Consider the following 17,593-nt stretch of genomic DNA (forward strand, 5'->3'; position numbering starts at 1 on the left):
CCGGCTGTACACTGTTAGGCAGGGAAGCCTGCTATTTGGCAGGTGTAATAGGAACGTGTCATACTAAACCGGAAAGGGGAGAGAGTATGGTCGGTCCGGCGAGCACTAAGCCCATAGCGGGCATCTACCGACGTTGCTTGTGACTGGAAACGTGCGCAACACCAACGGACTCATACTGGCAGCGAGGGACAACAACAAGGCGCCAGCTTGCAAAATTGTAAAGCTAAACGCCAATCCAGTATAAGTTAGGATTGTTGCTGGAAGGACCGGTATGCTGTATTGCGCTTAGGTTGACGTACAGCGCAATCGTACGCCTGGCGGCGTAGTCAAACGCGGGGTGACTTGCTTCATTCTTTCTTTCCCAACATTTTGCTGTGGTGAAGCAGTAACGATGAGCAAGCTTTCGAGCGACGTTCTCCGCGAGAGCGTCTCCAGTAGGTTTCGCTTAGTTGGATGCTTGGATATTGTCCTTAGGTATCTTTAGTAAAAGTAATCATAATGTTACCATGGATGCGCAGATGTGGTGGAGGGGTCTAAGGCCAAGCCCCGCAAGTTCCTGGAGACGATTGAGTTGCAGATCGGTCTGAAGAACTATGACCCGCAGAAGGACAAGCGTTTCAGCGGCTCTGTCAAGCTGCCATTCGTGCCTCGCCCGCGCATGAAGGTTTGCGTGCTCGGTGATGTGAAGCATTGCGAGCAGGCCGGCGCTATTGGTGTGGATGCCAAGGGTGTGGAGGACCTGAAGAAGCTGAACAAGAACAAGAAGTTGGTGAAGAAGCTGGGTAGGTTGAGCAGATGTTTTCGGTAAAACTTTGGCAAACGTCGGCCGGCGGCTTAACGAAGGTTAACTTTGGCCTTGCAGCCCAGGGCTACCACGCTTTCCTGGCTTCTGACTCTGTCATCAAGATGATTCCGCGTCTTCTGGGCCCCGGTCTTAACAAGGCCGGCAAGTTCCCGGCTCCTATCAATAAGAACCTGGAGGAGATGGTGAGGGGATTCGACGGTGGGACGCGTCTGGTAATCTAGTTTATGAATGAGATTAATGTGAAGAGTCTGCATAAAGTGTTTGGGGTATCCTGGAGGGGTATCCTGGAGGGGTTTTCAAAGCGTATCAACTTTTTTCATCTGGGCTTTACAAGCCGCATATCTCCCCGGTGACCCTTGATAGACGGCGTTTTAGGTTGGACCCATCCGGGGCATGCGAATAATGGGCCGGAACCCCGGCAGCGGTGGACTGATCCTCCTGGGCCGGGTTTTTGTGTATGGGAAGCAGATAGCAGTATGAGGGTTGGAACATTATGCGTGCGGGATTGGGAACATGTCTTAACTAATGTGCACCCTTGTACGATGCGCCCTTCATGGCTCTCGGACACTGCGGCTTGCCACAAAGATTATGCTGGCGTGGGCAAAATGGGGTAGCATTGGAATTTCCCTGTGAGGTATTAGTTGGCATTGAGGGCACATTCCCCCCCCGCAGGTGAACGAGACCAAGTGCAGCATCAAGTTCCAGCTGAAGAAGGTGCTGTGCATGGGTGTCGCTGTCGCCAACGTGGGCATGACCGAGGGCGAGATCCGCACCAACATCATGTACGCTGTGAACTTCCTGGTCTCGCTGCTGAAGAAGAACTGGCAGAACGTGCGCTGCTTGTACATCAAGTCTACGATGGGCAAGCCGATCCGCATTTACTAAAATGCAGCTGATGCTGCGTGGAGCTGTTGGGTACTGAGTTGGGTGCTGCCGGATGTGCTGGCCACACGCCCGGTCTAACGACGTGCTCGGCGCTTTCGTTTCCTTCCACCACTTTGTTGATGACTCTTCGCACGAACATTACCAAGTACCGTGGCTTCCACGGCGGTTACATTGGGAGCTCATTTTCGGCTTGTACGTTCGTAGCGTGCTTTGCCGCGTCTGGATTATGTACCTCCGCATCAGCGTCATGGTTTGTAATTCCCTGCGTGGTAAAAAATGAACTCGTGTTGCCTAAGGATGCTTTTGAATAGTGTGCAGCGGCCTCAACTTCACCAAGCGCATTTAAAACCAAGGGGTGAAGGAAAACTCGACAACGGGCCCCTGTTAAGAGGGCTTTCATTGCGGAAGTTATGAAACCACACCGTGCAATGATGCTCGATAGCCACTATGAATGAGCTATGTAGCCAGCAGGGTTGCAGTACGTGATTGCACATGCGTGGTTGTTGTTGGGCCTCGACTGTTAAAGACAGCCCAGATAACGACAGCCCAATTGAAAGCGAGTCGCGCTAAAGTGGGCAATGAGGAGTAACGTCTACATAAAATCCGTACGCAAGTACGGAAGTTCATGCACGGCCGTACGCACATGTTTGTCTATGCTACTGTCGGATGAAGGGACACTCCTTTCACAGACGTGGTGGGGAAGAGTTCCATTAATGTGGCTTACCCAAGCTGTCGTGCAACTAGTACCCAAACATGCCCTCGCTCATGTTCAGGCTGGAATATTTGTGTGTGTGTGTTACATGGTTGGGGGTGCGCGACCCCATACCTGTAAGACTACCCATACGAGCCGAAGGCCCAAGGGCAGGTTTAGCGGGCGTGGGGCTCGTGAATCAATTAGAGTTTAGACAGACAGTCAGTAGCCGATTACGTCATCGTGCACACGTATGAGAAAGTCCGAAAGGCTGCGAATTACAAACGTTATGTACCAGTACCTTACGACCTGGGTGGATTAAGGGAAAAGCGCCGGGGACAAGTCGCCAACCTAAATCGAAAACTTACTGTCGTTGTCGGTTTGACCTTTCCTAGGTTATCTGCCCGCGGCGCATCCGCTGTCTCATGAGAGGCCTTGCCGATTAAGGTGTACGTTTCTATCCGTCCGAGGATTGTATAACGTGGACAAGAAGAAATGAGGGACTCCAGTGTACGGGCGCAGTACTAATTTGTGGCTACCTGGACTTTTTGGGTTTTGCGTTTACGTAGAATACATTAACTTTTAGTATATATAGTCCATGGCCTCCCGGCTTTGACGGACAACCCCGCACTCCTGCGGAAATTGCAACTTTTTAACCCGTAAGAGACGGGAACAATACTGAGCCGCTTTCCTTTCGCGGCCGGGCTCGGTGCAAATGAAGTAATTTGCTTTTACACGTCCGGCTTTTACGCGGCCGGGCTCGGTGCAAATGAAGCAATTTGCTTCATACAGCATATCAAGGCTCGTCCACACAACTGCACCTCACCCCCCAAACATCCCTAGAGCATACCAAAATGCATCTTTCTTTACAACGGCGCCGGTGGAGCTACACAGCCGTGCTGAACAATACGCGAAAAGGTTCAAGCAGCTCTATACACGAGTTTCTCTCACACGCGCCCGGAAAGGGATGTATCAATGTGAATGTGCAAAACTTCAAGCAAGCCCCGTCGAATCAAAGTGCCCCTCCACGATGCATACTTGTCAGTCAAAAACATAGCGACATACACACACAGTTGCAGTTATACGGCACATCTGGCGCGCACTACTTAGTATTGCCCGTATGCAGGGCCCCCAAAACCACCTCCCATATGCGGGGGCGTCCCAAACGGCGCATGCGGTGCACCGAAGCCCCCGGTGGGTCCCGCTGCCGCGCCGTGAGGATCGCCGTAGCCCCCGCCTGGCCCGCCCGGACCGACCATGTTGGGGGCTGGCAAGGCCAGCGGCATGAGCGTTGCATACGCATTTCGCTGGGCCTCCTGGTGGCGTTGCGCCTGCGGATACAACGTTCGGGGTACGTACAGGGTTTGCGCACAGAGCTCTCAATACCAACTCTTCAGATATTTTGGATTGCATCTACAGCTCCATCCAGCGATTGCAACCTGGACGACCCAGCTGCAGCTCGGCCACATACTAGCTGCCCCCTTACCTGCTGCGCCTCCTCCTTTTCTTTCTGCTGCTCTTTGCGCTCGCTCATGAGGAGATCCACCTTGCCAACGTACTCCTTGAGCATCTGTTAACAGCCGCCGCAGAGAGGAAGGGCTTTAACGAAGAGCGTGGGGCAGATGGCGAGATAGTAGATAGCTGCAGAGCACAGCCAACACATGATAGGCGGGAGCTGGGTGCAGAGTATTACCACACCTGAATCATGTACGGCATCGAGTAGTCAGTGAGTCCATTAATCCACGATAGCTCCAGCACGACATCGGGCCGCAGCAGGTCGTAGCACGTGTACAGGCACGCCGCGAAGCACTCCTTCTCCCCTTTGTCAATGAAGTATCTGCCAAGCGCACCACGGAAACCCGGTCAGATGATACCTCCATTCACGCTTTCAAAAGTTGTATACGGACCCGGGGAACGCGCCAGCCGCATGCAGAAGAAACCCCGTACGTATGCCGATATCGCTGGAGTAAGGAAACTCACCGAAGCAGCTCGTCAGCAAGCTCGCCTTCGCCACTCTGTGCCGTGGTCTCCATTGCATCCCGGAAAAGACCATCCGCCTTGGCCAGCTCGACAGCGCGTCGCCACTTGCCGTTTTGCTTGTACACCATAGCTGCCAACCGCCTGAACTCGATGAGCTCGTGCTTTTCGAGGCGAGTCGCAAGACCCAACTGACGGGTTTACAGGGGGGGGCCAGGGTAGGGCCACGTTTCATATCTGGAACAATACCATGCGGGATTCATGGCCAATAGCAATATGCCGAATCTGCAATCCGGCCGATCAATCGACGCTACGTGTTGCTTAGTAGATTTGATCCAGTTGGCACGTAGCGCACTTGAGCATTTCCACCAAGTTGTAAGTGGAAACTAGACCAGACCGGTGCAGTGCATGGAAACACTGGAAAAACTCCACCTTACCTGGTCGAAGTTGTCGTACGTCGAAATGGAGTGCTTGAGCCCCTCGAAGTCCTCCTCTTCAATAAGCAGCCCGTTGATGGCCTCGTTAACCTCAGCGTGGTTGGCTTTCTGTTCACAGCAACCACCAGAAAGGCACGGACGAAGCTTAGCGCTGACCATGCCAGTGGCGTAGGGCAATCAAGTAGAAGTAAGGAGACAGCAGCAAGCCGTGCAGGCTCCCTTTTTACAAGGAGTGTAACCATATCAGTTCGAATAGCGCAATGGCTTCTCCCTACTGAGCGGCTTTATTGTTTTCAACTTTTGTTGAAAGCTATATGCTGACGGTGATTCCAACCGCAGCACACCTGTACGCCCAGCAGGTAGTCTTTGATGAGAGGCAGCTGATTGGCACGGCGCATCATATCCACCACACGACCGTGGTCCAGGCGCGACTGCAGCACGCCCAGCAGGTCGCACAGCAGGTCGGGGTGCTCGTCCAGGTAAAACGCCAGACCACGATAATGCGTTTCCGTGGACGACACCTGTTGGCAATGGAAGGGGCAGCAACAGGGCCCCATGCGAGTTGAAGTTGTAAGACCAGAATTTGTCCTCAAATCCTTCAGCTGTTGAGACAGCGCGACCTGAGCACGTGCGCAAACAGCTAAACGATACACACAGGGCGGCACCTGATCAGTTGCGAATAAGTGTCATCCGTAGATCCCTGGTGCAGGGCTGTTACTTGGACCAGGCCATCCTTCAGATCAAAACACTGGCACACAGCGGACTGTCTCAAACTCACCTTGACCGCGACATCCTTGAATTGCACGTGCTCCCAAGCCGCTGGCGAGTGGTTAATCATGCAGAGTGCCGCATTGTCGTATTCATCGTATGAAATGTAGAGTAGCGTGAGCTCCTTCCAATGCTGCTGCTCGTCGCAGACACGGATGAGCCTTGGAATGTTGAGCCGGTTCCCGAACAGCTTCAGATGCTCCATCAGCTTCTCAGGCCTACAAAAGAGCGTGCAGACTGGGTGGTTACTTGCCGAGAAAACTAATTGGCATGGCGCATCGCGGTCGCACCCATGTACAACGAAGAGTCCAAATACCAGAATACTTCCATCCAGCCCTTCCTCGACCTCTTCCCCTCCTTATCAGGGACCCCTCTTGCGACACCTACCTGTACCGCGCGTACAGAATGCCAAGCTCCGTAAAGATGCCCATGTGTGCACGTTCAAGCCCAATGCCACTCTCCATGAGGGCGATGAGATCATCGAAGTGGCCCTTGCGCTGGTAGTACTCGGATACCTGTTCCCACAATGCAACATCATGGAGCAAATCGACCGCTACTGTTAAAGCAGGGGTCACGATCAGGTATCTACTTCCCGCAACAGCAACACAAGGACCCGATGAGCAGCGGGTCCCGAGCGCAGCTGGAATGTCTCTGTGTGGCCTCGTGCCTATTTATGCCACAGCTTTGCGCAGGCCTGTCCTCGGCTCCATCATGACTATGCGGTTATGATGGACCTAACGGCTACCCATCACGAAGACACTTTCGGTACCCAGCCAACCGTGGCTCACGCCAGCGTACCTCGTCCAGCTCGTCCGCATTGACAATTATGGCCAGACCGCAAAGCTGCGCCAAGCGGAACTCCTTCTCGTCCACGCAAGCGTAGCAGACCTGCGCAACGCGAGAAGGAAGAGCGGAATACCTTCGGTGCAATCCATACTTGCGAGCTAACCAGGTACCAAGTTGATGCGCCGTTGATCCGCTAGATTTGGTTGGATGCTGGTGGTGAGTTGCCGAACCCAACGAATACATTCTGAAGTCGAATGGGGTGACGGATTAGGGTGCCCCTCTAGCAGGGGAGAGCAGGGACTGCCCCGGGAAAGGGGGCCGCTGGCGAAGTTAACCACCCTGTAACAACATACATACCTAAGTCTTATGCCGCCAGGCACCCGCAACGCTGACATACCGAAGCCAACACGGCTGCAGAGCAGCTTGCCAAGCCAAGCTCATTTGGCTAGGCTACCACTAACAACAAATGGCTCCTTACACACCTCCTTCCAGGTCTTCGGGCTATTCGCCTTCCGCGCCGCTTCCACCGCCTGCTGGAACTGCCGCAGCCGCACGAGAGTGGAAGCCAGACGGCCGTAGTTAGGCAGGTGGGCAAACAGCACACGCGCCGCCTCGAAAAGGCCTTCGTCGTAGCACCGGTCACCGCAAGCCTGCAAGTTTGCCTGGTGTGTAGAAGAAATGAACTCCTCCAGCGCCGCCATGTTGTTGGTCTTAGCGTACGCGTACACGAGCTCTGTGTCCACCTGTCAGCATCAGAGAATGAGGCGAACACGGAGGCTCTGGAAAAGCTGAGTGGGAACACAACAGGTAGAGCCACATGCCCGTGTATCAGACGTGGCCTAACTGGATGGTTGCCTTAAGGGGCGTTGAAAGACAAAAGAACCTGCTCTTTACTTCCTGCCCGGAAAATCATACGCAGCGACAGATGACACAGGAAGGGCCTCCAGTATTGCCCTACCTTTGCCTCCTTGACCTTCTTGCGGACCATGAGCAGGTACTTGACTAGGTCGTCAAAGCAGCCGGCCGACTTGGCGGCCTCGGTTACAGCCACGTACCTGCAGCCAACCCGAAGGCAGTGCACGCAACCTTCAGCGCCAAGCTCCAAGACCCACTGCCATACGCATTATACTTTTCCGGTTGTTAACGGCCTCAGACTCGGCACTCTGTGACAGCACAGGAGCAGAGCCCCTTCCTGGGACACCAGTCTGCCAGGCGTTAGCATCAAGGGACGCTCCATCAGTCAGCGCCCCTGTTCCCAGTGTCCCCAAGCTTACTTGGTGGAGTCGTTGGCTTTGAGGTACGATGCAATCGCCTCGGAAACCATACCCGCCGCCAGCTGCGCATGCGCCAGCTCGCTCCAAACAGGCGCCTCATCGCACTTAGCGGCCCACTCCGATGCGCGGCTAATATCCTTAATTTGATCGATGATGACCTGCAAGACAAGGGAAACAAAAGAAATTTTTCGAATGCATCATTTCCCAAATTACGACAGCAACGGTCTTCACTGCTTCTTCATACTTCTGTGGACGTAACAGACGGCTACAATGGGTCCACTAAATTATGCTAGTATGATAATGCGGCGCATGCCATGGATGCGTGTATCAGAGGCGAGGAAAACGGGCACAGGCCAACCTGCATGGACATGCAGCCAGCAGTTTTACGCGTTCCGTAATATTGGCTGGCTAGCGCCACGCACCTTGATGGCCTCCACACGCTTGTTGAACTTCTTGTAAATCTCGAACGCCTCCTCCGCCAGCCCGTGCTCAATGGCTTTCTCCGCCACGGCGGGGCCATCGAAGTTGTCCAAGCGGTAGATGTAGCCCTGAAGCAACGGCCGAAGCCAATCTCACAGGAGTCCATAAGGATGAACGCCAAACAGGGGTCACAGATGGGCAACTAGTCGTCCCGGCCTCATCTGCAACGTGGCTAAAATATGACCGTGGCTACAGGCTAAGCGCGCTTACCTTGACACGCGACTTCTCGGATTTAATGGCGGTGAGGATGAGCAGGTTCTGCAGGTTTGCATTGTTAGAGAAGGCGCTGTTCTGTAGCACAATTTTCTCAAGAAGCTCGATGAGCTCCGCCTGGAGGCCTTGTGCCATGAACGCCTTGACGGTGACGCTGACCTGCAGACAGGCAACCGCATTCACACTCTTTAACTACACAACCCAACACTAGGCGTTGCTGGAGCCACATACAAACAAGCTCTCCTGAGCCTGCTGCGGCGTCGGCAGGAGGTTGACTCGTAACATCGCCGGAGAACTGCGAACTAGAGTAGTCCTTCAAGCAGATTGGCGTCCTCGGGTACCTGACTGCATTTCTACTGTTCAGCCCACGTGCATGACGGGGCACTCCGTCGCACATTCATGCTCGACACCAGGCGCTCCACGTATTATTCAGAATGACATGTTCTGAACGCTATGTCACTGACAAGACAACGCCAGTTGCGCACACCCAAAAGCTGCCTGATCTGAGGCTGTTCCAAGTGCGACTGCAATGCGGTCATCCCTACGCTGTTATACAGTATCGGCTGTACGTCAGGAAACCTGCATGCCACAAGCTAACCGACTCCCCAACCCTTCTACCCAAACGGACCTGTTCCGGGTTTCGGCTCTCTGGAAGAGCGGTGCCCACCACCTGTTCAACCAGCGAAGCACGGTGCGGGTTGGACTCATCGAGCACCTTGGCCCACAAAGCCGGGTCCGCCCGCTCCACGATGTACCTACAATAGTACCGCGGTCAGGTTGCACATTTCCAAGGCAGCGCTTAGACGCGCCCAGCGGCCGCAAGTAAGTAATCGCACGAGGCGAAAGGCACGGGGATTGCTGTCCTGGGGATTTGATAGTGCGTTTGCACGCAGGGAAATGGCGCCTGCCTGAGTGAAGTTGCGTCGCGTGCTCACCTGGCCTGTGGCTTAAAGAGCGCATTCTTTGAAGTGCACTCGATGAGCGCGTCGTCGCAGGTGCCGCGCTTGTAAGCAATAACTGCAAGGTTGGGGTCGCGCTTCTCAGCGTACCTGCACGAGAAGAAACACGAGGTGTGAGGTCAGAATATTAATGTCCCTGTCTAGCCCGTACAAAAAGGCCGTGTTCATATGTGCATTAGGCCATATTTAATTACTGATAATCTACGCGTCAGAGCGTGTGTAAGCTTCGCCTGGTAATCAGCATGACAGATAGCTTCCCTCACTAGGGCGACGTGACTTAGGGTTTTGTAGCCCTCCCAAAAGAAAGGCCCCTGCTGCAGCAGGGAGCGCATATCAAATGCCAATAGACTCACTTGCCCACCACCAGCGAGTCGTAGAACGGGTTGGTGGTGAGGAAGTGCTCCGGGTTGTTGTTCGTATCGATGATAATCTTGCCTGCACAATCACAGGACAAATGAATCCGTCATGGGCGGCATTATGCCAGCAGAATGTATGCAGAAGCAACAAGATATATAAAACACCAAACTCAATATTACGACGTGCCGCCAAACTGCTGCAGCAAGGTTAACCATCGACCATTCGCGCGCAGCAATGAGTGCCGGGACAGCTAGGTGCTAAAGGAACAACATGTGCACCGCCTTACCAAGCGCATTGTGCACGTGTGGGTCCTGGCTCCCCTCGCTAATGAGGTGCTCCAAGAAAGGTGTCAGCAGCTTCAGGCGGTTGCGGCGCTCTACGGCTTCCACCAGCCCATCCACAGGCAGCAGCGAGCGCACTGACAAAATCAGGTTGTTGATGAACTCGTCGGGCGCCTCGCAGTCTAGCAGCGCGCCCACCACAGCCGGCGTCTTACTGGGGTTCACTTTCTGGACGTAGCCCTCAATGTAGCGGAGCATGTTGTTTGCAAACCTGCCAAACGGGAGGGAGGTCATAATCCCACGGCGCTTAGGACTCGGGGACGGAAAGCAAGCTTCAGGCTCGAATCCCCAAAGCCTCTTCAAATCCCATCGCTTGACTTTAACACGCAAACCTCCGTTATCCCAGTGAAATAATTTGTCATTCTTACAGGTACTGCGTGAGGTCCTCCACCAGGTCGAAACGGTCGCACACGTTGATGAGTGGCCGGGCATCCGGCAGCTTCGCCTCCATGAGGAAAGCCTTAACCTTATCCGGCGGGTAAAAGGAAGACTCGCGGGTTACCCGCTCCACCTCCTTCAGATTGCCCGTCCGCGCAGCCGCCTCAATGTACTTGAAGTGCTCTTCCGAGTTCTGCCAATAGGGTAAGGCGCAAGGATAGACAGCACGCAACATGGCCGAATAATACTTTTCTCCCAGGCCAGCGGAGCGGCCACATGTAAACAAAGAAGGCCTCACTAACCGTAGCCCGGTCAAACATCAGCAAAGCTTTTGAGCGTACTCAAGAATCACATACACCTTTGCCAGAATCGTCCACGACGCCACGCAGTTTTGCGCATTCCAACGGATGGTGCACAATAGCGAACACTCAACGAGCTCAAAATTGTGACCGTGCATCATGTTGATAGGAATTACAGAAAAATGTCAGGCAAGCGGGCGGTTACATCGGTTGCGCAGCGACATCGCTACCGTCCGTCAAGTAATAGTTACAAGTTACAAGTTCCGCACACAAGTGCGGGTGTGTCCGTAAAAGCCGGGGGGCCCATGGACGTTGTATTGGTATTGATGCGGGTACGCGGGAGGTCATCTTCATTCTCCCTCGTCCGCTTCAGGGCGAAGCGCCTCAGCGCGACGTGCCTGGCCTCCCAAATTTCCGAGAGGTACTAGGCCAATGCCAGGGGTGGCGCCTCAGTCATAATGGTGCGCATGCTGTAATATGTATGGACGGACCGGTATTTCATACCATTGAATTTGGATCCATGGATTCAGTGGGCACAGACGGTAAGCCAGCGGCATGAACTGCAAAACTCGCAACACATCCTACCATAACTCGTTCACCACATACAGCCTAAACCTAGAACATGTGCATAACACCCCACAGGCCCAAGCCCATCCTGTCCAACAAGGGGTGTTTACGAAGCTGTTAACGATACCAACCAACGATAGGACAGCTAGCGCTAGCAAAAGACAATCCTGTAGCTTTAACCGATTCTCACCTCGGTAAATGCGATGCGTGACCCCAGATAGAAGTACAGGCCGTGGTACGAGTTGTACGCCTCAAACAGCTCGATGATCTTGCTTGGGGTGAGCTGCTCTGTGTACTCCTTAGCGATGTTGACCACCAGCTGCAGGTTCTGCGTCATGTTGCTCACTAACAGCTCCTTGAGGCACTCCAGCGCCCACTCGCTACTCAAGGTACCAAAGAATTCCACCAGTGCCTGAAAGCAGGGCAAATACCGAAACAGATCGAATTGACCACACTGCAAGACTCAGCATGCAATGGCGACGGGTCAAACGGACCATGGAGCCATGCTTGATGATGGCGTAAACCTAAACACTGTCAAAATGCTGGTCACATGGCGCAGCGTCAGGACCCCGACTATAATCTGGAGAGTTAGGTTTACAAATCACTATTAAGGTGTGGAGATGAGGTCTGGTTAATGGGCTGAGTTTCCCATGCTGAGTTGGTGGTGATGGCCGATATGTCTCTACAGATGTCGGGTGACTGGATGAGGAGGGGACTAGTTGGCAGGACCGAAACCATCGTCGGTTGTACGGTGTAATCAACTCTCAATAAACTCTCCATGGCCTCACGGCTTTGACGGACACCCCCCACTCGTGCGGCACTTGTAAGTTGTAACTTGTTACCCGTCCAGGCAATCCTGATGTTCACCATTGGCTCACCTGTGGATCGATGGCATGTGTGTTGATGATGCAGCGCTTAATATCCGACAGGTCTGTATAATGCTGCAGCGCGCGCATGTACAGGCCTGCCTTCTCGCACAGCTGAGCAATCCGGGGCCGGTCGTAGTGGCTAAGCGTCCCGCCTGCCAAAATGGCGTCCGCCACCTGCAACAGGGACGGCAAGATATCGAAGAGCAAAATGAGTTTGCATTGCTGCCGATAACATCAAGATTGATAACACCAGACGGCCTTGCTGGAAATACGGTTAACAAGGGTAAGCATGGGATTGTACTACGACTTGAGGATCCCTCTCCCAACCTAGATGGCATCACCTGTGGGTTCGTGATGAGGTTAACCTCCAGCAGCTTGGTCTGCAGAGGGCCCTGCTCCGGGCGGTCCCCTGAAAGAGCTTCCAACAGGAAGGCTGTGGCCTCGCGAACCATGTTGCGCTGCAAACCGGAACGCAAGGAGTTGGAACAAAAGTCAAACGCTTGGGTGAAGTAGTTCGGCCATTTACAGGAATAACGCAGCAGTGCTTCTGACCCAGGGGACCGAGGGCGCCACACAGAAAAGTAACCTGGGTTGCATGGTCGTGCGGATCCCAGGCGTGCTGTCACCCTTTCCCTTTCCCTCTTCTCCACTGCGCTAATTCTTGTAGGACCAATTGGAGGACTCGCCGAAATTGTGTCATTTCCACTGCGCATGTTTGTCAATGTCTTTCCTAAGCTACTGTGTCCTACCTGCAGGAACAAGTCCGCCATAACGTTGACGTCCACAGGCGGCGGCATCTGCTTTGCGATCATCTTAGCTAGGGCAACGGCCCCGTTCGGGTTGTTCATCATGAGGCTCTGGAGCAGGAACATGTAGTCCAGCTTCTGCCCCGTCGCGTTTGTGTACGCAATCAGGGCCTGGATGTCGCCCTTCTCAGCCAGCGTCGCGATCACCTGAAGAGCGCGGCCCCACCCGGGAAGCGAACAACAACTTGCAGCACATGGCGAGCTTGCGGGGATCCGTGCCAGCTGCGAAATGCAGGGTGCTTGCGTGCGGCTGTGAGCACGGCCGCCTTTAATGGTAAATCCCGCCAACATTATTTCGAAAAACCCGACACCAACAATATTAAAAAAACGAAGGCCCAGCCTTAAGGAGCCGGCGCGACAATTCAGGTAGGCCAGTGGTGTCCCCCATAACTTTGTGAATAGGAGTAACTAGTCAACAGTTATCCGAGCAGAGCCGGCACTCATGCCCTGCGCTTAATAAAAAGGAGCCCTGTGCTCCCGATATCCGCGTACCTTCTGTCCAGCGCCGCACTGCTGGTAAACCTTCAGCGCGAAGTCCTTATCGCCGGCTGCGCTGATAGCGTCGCCCAACTCCTCGCATGCCTGTGGGAACATCCCTTACGTCAATGTCGGTTTGCAGCTGGACACACCTATGTTGCGGCAAACGGTTCTTACGCCACTCCGGCCGTGTCTCAGGTCTGCGTACAGCGGCTCATGGGCGTGCAGGTTCGCTAAAGCGCTCGTAATCGAACAGACGAAAACATCACTTAGGACAAGAACTTCGGCAGCCCTGTGCCAGGCTTGTCGCAACCCCAACCCTTCGGAAGCGCGGCCCTAGCCTTGAATGTACAGCCCCTCACCTCGAGCTTGCCCTCGCCCCACCAGTTGACCAGCAGTTCCTTCTTGTTCTGACTGAGCACAAGCCTAAACGTCACAGGTAGGCAAAACAGGCAGGCAGAACATCTCGTGTCAAGGAATCCCCTCAATTGCGTACACACACTTCTACAGGGAGTTGAGCCACAAAAGCTAGCATCCCTTAAATTGTTTTCTCCTGAAAAATCATACGGTGCCCCAGAAAAAGACTGCAGCCCCTAATCCCACCTCGCTAGCTCGCCGCTCTCCGGTCCGTTTAGCCTGCCACGCTGCAGCAGCACGCCTAGATACACCAGGATGGGGGGCTTTTGGCCTGGAGGTGGCACAGCAGACTTCAGGCGGTCCATCACCTCCTTAGTGCGGAGCTGGCCCTGCACGGCACGCAAGTATACCCTTCGTTTATTGGTTGGACCGAGGTTGGGCTTCGGATATGGCCCCAACAGCAATGCACGCCTTGAAACCTTGACCATCCTTCCGAGTAGACCGGTAAAATGGTAGGCCCAGGCGTATTGGAAGCCACGGTCCAAGGAAGAGGGCATATCACGACAACTATTCAATCACTGGAGGTGCCAGATGTGCCCTGCCAGGTGCCGAACGTCCAAGCCAGCCAGTTCAGCGTTCTCACTGCCCATGGATAGAAGAACTCTACGCCTACAGCGTCAGCGGGGAAAATCAACACTTTCAACACAACCCCTTGTTTGCTACACACGTTCCTTGCCTTCATAACCGCCTTCGACTTCGTGTATTCACCCCTATCCTGCCTCAACCATTTGCAAATACTGATTCCACGTATGCACACACCTGGGGCGATTCCGCAGCACACTCTGCTGCTTCCTTGTATTGCCCTGCAGCGAAGTACCGCTCAAACTGCTGGCCCACCAGTGCCTCCGCCCCAGGCAAGTTTCCGCGCTTTGCCATGGCCATGGCCAGGTCCAGATTGTTCAGCTGCTGGCTAACGAACGGCACCATAGCGCCCTCGTTAACCGTCACCAGCAGGACCTGGCCGCGCCTGCAAGTTTTTCAGATACAAAAAAACGGGTGATAACCTAAATCCGAAGGTGCCGTCGGGGCTAACTAGCCGCGATAACGTGTCTTAAAAGACCACCTTTGACAGCTGCAACTTTGGGCTCTGCGCTATAGAAATCCAACCGCCCACGGCTCGTTCTAATGCAAGTAATGGCCACGGCAGATTGCAATTGGCTGACAAAAATGTTGCCACACATGTTGAGCGGCCCATGGGACAGCACGATGTGTATGAGCAAGGGCGGGAGTTACTTGTTGATTCCTGCTGCAGACGCGGCGGCTGGGCCCCATGCCACACTAGGACCCCGAGGCAATATTTCTCCCGTGTACCTGTTGACGCAGAAGATACCACCCGTCACGTCGCTTGTGCAAGCCAAGAAGACGGGATCTGTGCTGATACGATTCCGGTACACAGCTGTCGCCGACTCCAGATCGTACACAAACACAAAGCCGAGCTTTGAGACCACATAGACCAAACCGTACTTCTCGCCGATCTGCGCATCATTTTTGCCACAAGCCGGTCTGAAATTATGTCATAGGCCAAACGTCATGATATAATCATGCACGAGTTGGCTATTGGCTCTGCACGCTTGACAGTTTCTGACCTCAGTGTACACCGTACATGCTCGGCAAAGTAACGTGCATTCTCATCACACGCAGCATGCGCCTAATACATTGATGATGATTTAATGATATTACAGTGGATTTTAACAGATTACCGGGCTGACCGCATAACCCAAGCACTGTATTTGGCCATTGAGGCCCTAAGGGGTATCAGGGCAAACCCCGTACCATGGCTCGGACAGCACGAGGCAATATTGTCAATTGATGATGGTCGAACACTACACTGCACTAGGACACGTCAAATTTCACTTTTGTTGTTCCTCACCAAAACCCTTTCAAGCCCGAAAGGATGGCGTACCTGAAGCGACACAGGGAAGTCATCTGCAAAATCTGCGGGGAAGAATAGCTCCGCGCTGCGCTTGATGGGGCCCCCGGCTGCATTGCAATCCATCCATTAGCTTTCTATTTGGTAAAAAGTATCACCCAACTCACTGGACGTCACCATGCCCAAGCAAGTGTCACCATCCGTTTAAATGAGACGATGCTTTAAAGCTAAATGCGCCTGGTCCACCGAACTGAGCTCGCATGGTAAATGCACCCGTCTGTATGGTCAGTGCATTTCCATTTCAAAGAGCTTTACCCATGCCAATCCCACGGGAGGTTCACTTATTCATCAGACAGCACGTCGTGGCCCCACCACATCTGAGCTGCTACGCTAATATCCCATAGACCAATGAGACGATGTCGCCACTTACCCGCACCTCCCCCCAGCTCAATCACGTGTAGCTTAGACAGGATCTGCCCGTCCTTCAGCGTTTTCTGTGCAAACGAAATGACCAGGCTGGGTGCATCGCGCCCGGTAAACTGCGCATGGCAGTGCCATATAGGGGGGCCGGCGTCAGAAATGGTGAGGGCTGAGATCCCATGATGCCTCCTTGCCATGTAAACCATCTGGAACCCGCCCTGACTACATATCCCATACCTTGACGTTCGCAAAGGCAGCTGCGTGTGCCTCCAGCGGCTGGCTTTTTGCCTGCTCGAAGGAGTACAGCTGCATCAGCCCCTTCGCCAGCTGCGGCCTGTAGATGATGCCACAGATGGTTCAGGGTCAATGGTCACACAAGGGGCTTCATTGCCACACAGGATGCAAGTCAAGCTTTCATACAACAAACAGCCTCCACTCCTGTCGTGTTCACGTAGGCGCCGAGTCCTCCGCGCCTACCTCTCGGGGGCGCCAGGTGCTATGCCAACGAGCACAGCCCACTTGCCGTCTGGGCTAGTCCGGTAGCTGATAATCTGTGCACCCGCCAAGTTCGGGATGCGCTCGAACACCTTTACAGGAGCGTCTGATGACCCCTGCACAGCACATGGCGTCACCACATTATTACAAGGTTCAGCCCCAGCGTCGAGTGGGGTGCGCAACCACCGACCGCCCCTCATGCATCAAAGCTGGGCCTAGAGTATAGAGGAGCTAGCACCCTTTCACCCACCTCAACGTCCCAGTGGTAAACAGCGGCAGATGTTACCAGGCCGAGCATTGTCGGGCTGATCCATTTCCAAAACTCCACAGTCTCCGGCATTTGGTAGGCCTTCAACTTCGTCTTAGTGTCTAGATTAAAGACCTGAAGTGTGTCACCTGCCTGCCCCGCTGTTACTGCCTTTAGCGCTATGACCTTCTTGTCCAAACACATGAGCGCACTGTCCGCACTGATTTGCCGTCTTGCCGGTGACAACGGGTTGGACATATCCACAATAACAACGGTATTCTGCGCTCCTGTCTCACGGATGCAGATGTACTTATCGGACTCCATCGTCACATTCTTGAACGAAATGAAGTCTTGTGCCACCCCGATGCTTGGAAGCTGCGGGCCAGACCGCGCGGCAATCAGATGATAATTCATAAACGTGATCCCGACGCATTTACTCACTGAGAGCTTCTCCTGCACCAAGAGGGGCGCAGCCTGTGCCATCTTGGCGATCTACTGTGAGGCCCCTATCAGGAACACCAATTCCTATTTCCCAGATGTCTGGTTCACCGCTTTGGTCTATGCCGCAGTATCTGCAGGTCTACGCGTCGGAAGAACACAGGTTGCGCTTGCTGCCGTGCTGCAGCCTAAGATCAGAATGACAACCTACGCAAACCTTCAAGGTTTTACGTGATTTGCAGGTCTTTCCTGGGTGGTGGTTGGGGCATTGGGGGCATCCTTTCCTCCTTCCGTAACAGTAGTACGTCTGCGGGCAACGGTCACATGGAGAAGAGTG

General features: G+C 53.9%; 2 protein-coding genes across 2 annotated transcripts; one reads left to right on the forward strand and one right to left on the reverse strand.

Annotated features, from left to right (window-relative positions):
- Positions 1-360: 360 nt before the first annotated feature.
- rpl10A (component of cytosolic 80S ribosome and 60S large subunit) lies at positions 361-2,535 on the forward strand. Its single transcript, XM_002950539.1, has 4 exons — positions 361-434; positions 519-782; positions 863-987; positions 1,478-2,535. Exons 1-4 carry the CDS (start codon positions 392-394, stop codon positions 1,688-1,690), a joined length of 645 nt encoding a protein of 214 aa, XP_002950585.1. The 5' UTR covers positions 361-391; the 3' UTR covers positions 1,691-2,535.
- A 564-nt stretch (positions 2,536-3,099) lies between these two features.
- Positions 3,100-17,301, reverse strand: chc1 (vesicle coat protein clathrin, heavy chain; the record flags this gene model as incomplete). The annotated part of the gene is made up of 34 exons (XM_002950639.1): positions 3,100-3,712; positions 3,868-3,951; positions 4,080-4,218; positions 4,362-4,549; positions 4,796-4,903; positions 5,140-5,316; positions 5,574-5,781; positions 5,951-6,078; positions 6,362-6,451; positions 6,832-7,092; positions 7,308-7,404; positions 7,624-7,781; positions 8,046-8,171; positions 8,314-8,475; positions 8,945-9,071; positions 9,252-9,365; positions 9,629-9,710; positions 9,919-10,184; positions 10,342-10,544; positions 11,408-11,629; positions 12,096-12,260; positions 12,428-12,544; positions 12,836-13,039; positions 13,385-13,474; positions 13,732-13,795; positions 13,973-14,115; positions 14,546-14,753; positions 15,098-15,261; positions 15,690-15,766; positions 16,087-16,195; positions 16,314-16,410; positions 16,554-16,687; positions 16,822-17,193; positions 17,260-17,301. 34 exons carry the CDS (start codon positions 17,299-17,301, stop codon positions 3,488-3,490), a joined length of 5,151 nt encoding a protein of 1,716 aa, XP_002950685.1. The 3' UTR covers positions 3,100-3,487.
- Positions 17,302-17,593: the final 292 nt, after the last annotated feature.

Source organism: Volvox carteri (assembly GCF_000143455.1).
Source record: "Volvox carteri f. nagariensis unplaced genomic scaffold VOLCAscaffold_19, whole genome shotgun sequence".
NCBI classification, from domain to species: Eukaryota; Viridiplantae; Chlorophyta; class Chlorophyceae; order Chlamydomonadales; family Volvocaceae; genus Volvox; species Volvox carteri.

Coding starts and splice junctions, on each gene's coding strand:
- rpl10A (XM_002950539.1), top strand. CDS start 392: ATGAGCAAGCTTTCGAGCGACGTTCTCCGCGAGAGCGTCTCCA. Junction 435..518: donor TCTCCGCGAGAGCGTCTCCA/GTAGGTTTCGCT, acceptor ATGGATGCGCAG/ATGTGGTGGAGGGGTCTAAG. Junction 783..862: donor GAAGTTGGTGAAGAAGCTGG/GTAGGTTGAGCA, acceptor TTGGCCTTGCAG/CCCAGGGCTACCACGCTTTC.